Source organism: Palaemon carinicauda, chromosome 1 (genome assembly GCF_036898095.1).
Source record: "Palaemon carinicauda isolate YSFRI2023 chromosome 1, ASM3689809v2, whole genome shotgun sequence".
NCBI lineage: Eukaryota > Metazoa > Arthropoda > Malacostraca > Decapoda > Palaemonidae > Palaemon > Palaemon carinicauda.
In genome coordinates, this window is record NC_090725.1 from 68,090,803 (window position 1) to 68,099,255 (window position 8,453).

The 8,453-nt window shown below is 33.9% G+C and overlaps 1 protein-coding gene across 2 annotated transcripts in view; it reads right to left on the reverse strand.

Moving 5' to 3' along the window:
- The window catches only part of Fbxl7 (F-box and leucine-rich repeat protein 7), a 788,333-nt gene that overhangs the window by 668,226 nt on the left and 111,654 nt on the right, over nt 1–8,453 (reverse strand). Inside the window, exons 2-3 of one of the 2 annotated variants that reach the window (XM_068381784.1) lie at nt 2,525–2,759; nt 1,504–2,392 (exon numbers count right to left, since the gene is read on the reverse strand). In XM_068381784.1, the coding sequence (XP_068237885.1) occupies nt 1,504–1,540 (37 nt within the window). In that variant the 5' untranslated portion in view covers nt 1,541–2,392; nt 2,525–2,759. Of the gene's footprint in view, nt 1–1,503; nt 2,760–8,453 lie in introns of both variants that reach the window. The other variant, XM_068381803.1, reaches the window with a different exon arrangement.

Consider the following 8,453-nt stretch of genomic DNA (forward strand, 5'->3'; position numbering starts at 1 on the left):
TAATATCATTATAATTAATATTAATATTATTACTACTACTACTACTAGTAGTAGTAGTAGCAGCAGTAGTAGTAGTAGTAGTAGTAGTAGTAGTAGTAGTAGTAGTAGTAAATAGCTCACCCAGTTACTCTATCCGACGTGTGCCATAGAAAAAGCCCCCCAAAATATATATATATATATATATATATATATATATATATATATATATATATATATATGTTATAGTGATCATTCAGTGAAGAGCCAAACGGAATTCTAAAAAAAAATATTTAAGTCCCATACATAGAAAGTATTAAAAACATAACTAAGAATATTAAAGCAAATAACCCTTTATTTTTTTTTCATATCCCAAGACCATAGGAAGGGCCCTTGTTAATGTTTACCGAAACGAAACAGATATCGAATCCGGAGCTTACCAAGTACCATGTGGAGATTGTGACAAAGTTTACATGGTACAAACAAGTCCATCTCTATTGCAAAGATTATCTGAATACAAGTTGTGGAATGATCTTCCTAATCGGGTAGTTGAATCAGTAGAACTTCAAAAGTTCAAAGTTGGAGCAAATGTTTTTATGCTGACCAGGCTGACATGAGTCTCTTTAGTTTATATATTACATATCTGTTTTTGACGTTGTTAATCATTTATATAGGACATATCTGTTTTGACGTTGTTACTGTTTTTAGAATGATTTATTGTTAATTTATTCTCATCATTTATTTATTTCCTTATTTCCTTTCCTCACTGGGCTATTTTTCCCTATTGGAGCCCTTGGGCTTATAGCATCTAGCTTTTCCAACTAGGGTTGTAGCTTGGCTAGTAATAATGATAATAATAATAATCTGTCGAGTATGGCTTTGAGAATTCGAGGATTTTCGTTATTTTGGAAACTTAAGGGATCAGTTTAACTGGACTGAGTCCTCTTTGGTTTTTAAAAAATGCCTTTCTGTACAAGACAAAGATTCTGGAATCGAGCATCACAAACCAAACTGATAATATGAAGTTATCCGAAGGACAATGAAAACCGACACAAGGACAACACCCTTCTGAATCCGGTCATCAAAAAGATAATCCAGTAAGACGGACAGCCAGTGCATGGTGAGCTTGGAACTCCTGTGTCTGACTGTACATTCATCTATCACCCACTTCAGCCCTTGTTTCCTCAGTTCCGAATAGGAGCATTAAACCCATTATCACTACGTTAATACACAATTCAAATCTATACACATCGACACTGAATTAAATTTAGTATTATAGCTCCTAGTTTGTAAAATCATATTCACGCAAACATGGGAAAATAAAACAGGGTTAAGATTGTCATTTTCAAAAACCTTAAACCATCCAACTAGAAGCAAGTCCATATTATCATATTTTTGAAATTTTTTTAAAGTACCAATGATAAAGAAAAATCTAAATATAAAACATAATTTGCTGTAATTTTAAAAAGGATAATGAAATCATGTTAACTCCACAGAAAATACTGAAAACATCGTAAAAACACTTACTTTCAGAGTCGTTATGGCGGCCGTAGCTTTGCCCCATTTTGCTGTATCTTGAAGGAATATGGACCTTGGTCGCTTTTCCCTTTGAAGAATAACTACATAAACCACATACACTACATAGATCTTGTACAAAATCTGTGCGACCACTTCCTCATCACTTGATGTACAACCTATTGACGGTTTGATTTTCACTTTACACTTGGTATGCTGAGGTTTTACACCACAACATAGCGGTGAAGCAAAAAGCCGTATTCACTAATTACCTTCATATTGGATTGAATGTCTACTTTAAATGAGAAACTAAAAAAAAACAGTTTGAACGGCATAAACAGATTGCAATCCTCTTCTCTAAACTGACAGTTATTCATATGACCTTTAGCAAAACAGTGATCATATTTTCAATGTACTGAGATCTGGTAATAGTGGCCTTCTAAATGGTAATTGTCTTGCCACAAATATTGACAAATTTCCTTAAGACCTAGTTCTTGCGGTAGGACTTCCTTGGCTCACCTTCCAAGAACTTATCCCGTGTCTTGAAAGAAACAACCACAGTTTTGATCGCTTGACAAAAGGCTATGGAACTGCATAATTTTCTGCTCTTCTGCGAAGTCTTTCCAAACCAGTTACGCTTAATGGTTGATTTGCAGAGCTACATCAATTCATCAATATGCTTTCAGTTTTTAATTACCAATAGTTATGCAGTCTTTATCGTAATGCACTAATATATAATTTCTCAATCACGGACACTTTTGCTAAAGTTTATTTTCATCTCCAATTTCTAATCTAGATACATGTTACTATTGGATATTTGTTTTCTATAATATTTATCATTGTAATTTAATAAGCAATGTAAGTCCTTGATTTTTTTTACACCTGTTTCGAAATTTCGTGCCTAAATTAAAACTGAGAATTAGACAAAGCACTTATAACATGAATCAATAAAAATTCTTATCAGACGACAAGACACCAATTACTGTCTCAATAGTAATAGCACTAAAAATAATAAAATAACACCGGCACTAACTTGGCACACTCAGAAATCCTCAGTGACACGGATATGATTCAATGGAGGATTCTCACGGGAGAACAATGTGATGGTGCAGGTATTCTTAAAACAGTATCCCAGCAGATCTGACTTGGGACAAGACACTTATACTGTTAAGATCACTCACATGGGACAGTCGGACACATCACGGGATTTAAACTTATTCAGCGAATAAGATGAGATGATAAGGCGTAAACAGACATGCTGATGCCATCTGTAAAAAAAAGAAAGAAAAATTTAGTTATATGGAGGTACAAAATACAAACAAAATGTGCTAATACTTGAATAAAAATCATACAAATTGCACCAAAAATGTCAAGAGGGCAACACACATTTCTTTGAAAACATATCTAAAAACTGTGCATTTATGTATTATCTTTCATTAACCATAAAAAATAACCCACTATCAAACACAAAGAACAAAATGATGGCATTCAAAACTGGAGAAAAGAAGAAGGGGGACATTTCAGAGACAGTAACATGCACTTTGGCTAAGACACAAAACTCCATCAAAAGCTACCAAAGAGAAGATGCGTATAAAATCATTACAGTAGATATCGAAGGAAATAATATCTGTTACTTAAATGAAATAATACTTCAAAAGTATTACAATCGGTTGTTAAGGCCGGTCAGTAAATTCTGTCAACAAGAGAAAAACAAAAAACAAAGAGAAACGTTAACTGTGTCTAAAGAAAAAGAAAGCGTAACTTTCTTTTGTCGAAATGATGGAAAGTAGTGAAAAATCTGAGAATAGTGGGTAACGTAATCACACCTCAACGTAGCAACAAGATCTATTATATTAGATAAATAAGAAAAATCTAAGGCAATACAATAAAGGGCTTTGTTGCCTAACTACTACCGTTTATTACAATTCATATTTCTCGCCTTTCGAGCTTTTTATGGAAATTCATAGAAAATCCGGAAAATTAATCTACTTGTTGAAAAAAATGACCGGATAATGGCAATGTACAATTTCGTTTGTTTTTTATATACACCTGATATCATTTAACTTGACTTGCTTTTACATAATCACTGAAAATACAGAAGAATTGTGAGCAAAGATAAATAAAAAAAAAATGATTAAAATTTCAAATAATGAAAAATACGTCAAGAAGAAGCACTCTTGGGAAAGAGACAAAAAGGGAATAAGTTGATTATTATAGATATATTCATACTTTCATATATATATATATATATATATATATATATATATATATATATATATATATATATATATATATATATATATATGTATATATATATATATATATATATATATATATATATATATATATATATATATATATATATATATATATATATGTGTGTGTGTGTGTGCGACTATACATATAAATAAAGTATAAATAAAATATATTAACCATTATATTTAGGCATTTGTCTGCTTACGAAGTACACATATTTTGTTACAGGAGAAAAGGTAAACACTAGTACATTAAGCAAATAGACTTAATATGAAATAACAGTCCTATTATATATTAGACATATCATCATCATATGCAATAGAGAAAAATCCCCCCCCAAAAAATGAATGAATTTACCCCCATGAAGTGAAAATCAATTTTGAGTGACCGTGATTACTACCAAAGTACGAAACTAAACATTTAATTAATAATATAATAAATTAGAATAGAAAAATCAAAGGTGATTTGCTTGCGAGTAGAAATCAAGCTGGGAATTCTAAGAATTCAGTGGAAAGCAAACGTGGTAGAAGCCGAAGAAAAAAATAGCAAGTACTCTAAGAAAGCTTCTCATATTTCACGTATTGAGGTTTTATTTTATTCAAGTTAGAAAGATCAAAGTGTAGAGAAAGTCTCCTTTTTCTCAATTTGGTTGAGATAATGTTGTAAACAATACTAGTTTAGCAACCAACCGACATAGAACAAATGGGTTAGTTATGTACATTTTGATTTGCTTTACGATCACATAACATTTTGTAATCAAAAGTTTCGAGATATGGCAATCTGTTTTAGAAGCCTAACATTAGAGAAAGGGCATTATTTAATTAACTTGGTTTTCAAAAAAAAACTCACAACTCACTTTGGTTATAGAAACTGTAAACTAATACTGTATTAACAATTACTATTATCATTAACCGCGACAAAATTAACTCGCGGTGGGGTTAATAGAAAAATGAATAGAAAAAATAACTGATATACACAAGGGATGCCACAGTCATTATCAACCCTTAGTCACTAAACAACTTTTAAACTGTTTTCTCTTCCTCTTTTTACCTTCCCCAATTCTAATTAATGTAGCGGTACACGGGTCGTATGAGAAATTTCAACAAGGCATTAAGTAGTGTTCCCTGCCCCGACTCTCTCTCTCTCTCTCTCTCTCTCTCTCTCTCTCTCGCCCACATGAAGCACCCTTATACTCTTCACTTCCCGCCATTCAAAGCACAAAGTATTTCAGAAGTACTTAGCAGTCTCTCTCTCTCTCTCTCTCTCTCTCTCTCTCTCTCTCTCTCTCGCATGAAGCACTCTTTTACTCTTCACATCTCGCTATCCAATGCACAAAGTATTTCAGAAGTACTTAGCAGTCTCTCTCTCTCTCTCTCTCTCTCTCTCTCTCTCTCTCTCTCTCTCTCTCTCTCTCTCTCTCACAGCACCCCATCAAAATATAAATTCCGTAGTGCAGGAAACAAAACAAAAATTACATAAATACAACATTCATTTGAATGAGAAGCTTGAACAGTTGCAGAATAGAACGCTATTGTACACATGCTAAATATTGTGTTGACATTTTTTTTTTCTTTTTTGCTAATAGAAAAGGTGGGGTGGAAGAAGAGTGAGGAGAGTTAGCTATCTAACCGTGGTAGGGAATAGTTTGTTATGTGAAATATCAGTAGTGCCATAGCCTCTGTACCATGGTCTTCTACTATCTTGGATTAGAGTTCTCTTGCTTGAGGATACACTCTGGCATACTATTCTATCTTATTTCTTTTCCTCTTGTTTTGTTAAAGTGTTTATAGTTTATATAGGAAATATTTATTTTAATGATGTTACTCTTGAAATATTTTATTTTTCCTTGTTTAGTTTCCTCACTGGGCTATTTTCCCTGTTGGAGCCCCTGGACTTATAGCAACCTGCTTTTCCAACCAGGGTTGTAGCTTAAGCAGTAATAAATAATAATAATAATAATAATAATAAAATAATAATAATAATAATAATAATAATAATAATAATAATAATACGAGTGATGTAAAGTGTGGTTTCAATACAATAAAAGCTTATTATTCTTTTTCTTTTTGTTTCCTAGTATTCTTGGTTAAAAGCTAATTTAATACAATACATTATTTTTCTTTTACTTTTTGTTTCCAAGTATTCTTGGCTAATGGGGTTTTATGCAAAACAATATGTTTAAATGAGTACAAAATTGCTAAAGAATGTCGGCATCAAGTTCAGTAAATAAAACTATATAAGGAAATATCTTCAATCGTTGGAGTATTGTACTTGGTATTTAGCACCAATTAACAGTACGGCCGTTGCTTATTGAGACCTTGCGTGACCTGACAAATGACCCTATTTACATAAAGGAAGCCATATTGTTCATTCATAACGTTAGGTCGAGGAGAGAGAGAGAGAGAGAGAGAGAGAGAGAGAGAGAGAGAGAGAGAGAGAGAGAGAGATTTACATTCAAATGCATTTTCATGCAATTTTGCATTTGTACTGAATGCGAACATAATACCATTCAATATGAAATCAATTCCCCTGTTTTGGGATGTTATATAAACCGTGAGTAATATTTCTGATCCATTAAAGATAAAAATTTTTTTTATAAAAGAACCCACACTGAAAGAAAAAAAGGACAGTCGTAAAAACTACCTTTACTTTTAATGGGAGTTGTTTTCCATCTGCCAAGAGAATATTTTACCGTTAGCATTTTAAATAGTTTCATCAGTTAGAATATAACAATTTCTAACCCAGTTATAATATTTGTCATTCAAAATTTCTCACAATCAAAAAATGTAAAATCTGCGCCTTCATACAATTGTTTAATACAATAACACATACACACACACACACACACATATATATATATATATATATATATATATATATATATATATATATATATATATATATATGTATATATACACATATATATATATATATATATATATATATATATATACACATTATACACATATATATATATATATATATATATATATATATATATATATATATGCGTAAAAATCACAGGAATACGTGATGCTCAGATGCATATATATTATATATATATATATATATATATATATATATATATATATATATATATATACTGTATATTAGTACTCCTGAATTTCAAAATATCACCTTGTTAAAATATTTTTCGTAATACAACAGAAACTGTATTGACTATACCTCATAGAGAGAGAGAGAGAGAGAGAGAGAGAGAGAGAGAGAGAGAGAGAGAGAGAGAGGGAGAGAGAGAGAGTCCCCTGTATTTTAACAATGGCGAAGGGTAGGGTAGGGTGGGGTACGTAGGTAAGAGTTCTGGGTAAGGGAGCGAGGAGTGCTTAACAAGAGCGAGTTTAAGCTTTGAGACTGATTAACATGGCCAAGGCTAGGCAGAGAGAGGTAGCATGGCTGTACTGCAGTCGCCGTAGGCTGCAAGATGGACCCATTACACCCACAGTATCATCACCAGGACCACCACATATTTCTCTCTCTCTCTCTCTCTTTCTCGCTCCTCCTGTCCCCCACTGGAAACTATACCACATAAAATTCAAGGGATGTATAATGTCTCCTCTAAGACCGTCAGAAATGAAAAAGAAGGAAAAGTCAGAAACGCAAAGGAGAAACAAGAAGACCCATGGCTTTCTGCACATCACAAACGAGAAATTCACACTGTAGTCAAAGGGGTACCAAAGCAGAAAAAAAAGACAGAGGAATGTGGGCTCCTTCCCGGTCCAACCCCTTGGCCGGGTACCCATTCCCACAGCTCCTCATACCCAAAGGTGCTCCCTCTGTGCCCTGAACCCATACTTGAAGGTCCTGCCCCTGTGTGCTATACCCATACCCTGATGTGCTACCCCTATGCCCTGCACTTATACCCGCAGGTCCTCACCCGGAGCCCAGTTCCCAAACCCCCACGGTCTCCCAGTGTTCTACTACAGCCTCATCCTCCATCCACACCCATGGGAGGCCTGTTATTCCGTCGTGGCGTATGCAAATTTCGCCTCATTAGATAGGGGCAGCAAAGATGAGTGTCGTTTGCAACCGTCCTGCGATCCCCAAGGTGCCTTGTCAGGTAAGATGCTGCCAAGAAAAAGAAGAATGTGCAAAGAGAGAGAGAGAGAGAGAGAGAGAGAGAGAGAGAGAGAGAGAGAGAGAGAGAGAGAGAGACGAAAATAGATAAATTATATGCGAAGAGATTACGGAGAATCTTTTTTGGGAAACAATTTCCTACGGATTAAGTATTGACTCCTTGTAAAAATTGAGAGAGAGAGAGAGAGAGAGAGAGAGAGAGAGAGAGAGAGAGAGAGAGAGAGAGAGAGAGAGAGAGAGAGAGAGAGCATCTTGAAGCACACACACTAAAATAAAGTCTTATCAAAGCAACTTCTAAATTTCTGAAGATATCGAAAATCTTTGCTGAAGAGATAAATTCTTTCAGCCAAGGGCACCATTTGCTTGATAACTTTAAAAGGCCAAAGCGTTAAGACTGACGACAGTAACTAATAGCTATAATTAAGAAAACAATAAGGTTCACAAATAAAATTTCCCTTAAAGTAATTAGCTTTGGAAATCCTACTTCACTTACAAAGGATGATAACTCGTAATAAACTTATGTTCATACCCAGATACAAGACGAAATATCCCTTTCCACAGACGGAAGTCGCGAACTGGCATCTAGATATATTCGCAGTCAAAGCACAAACGCG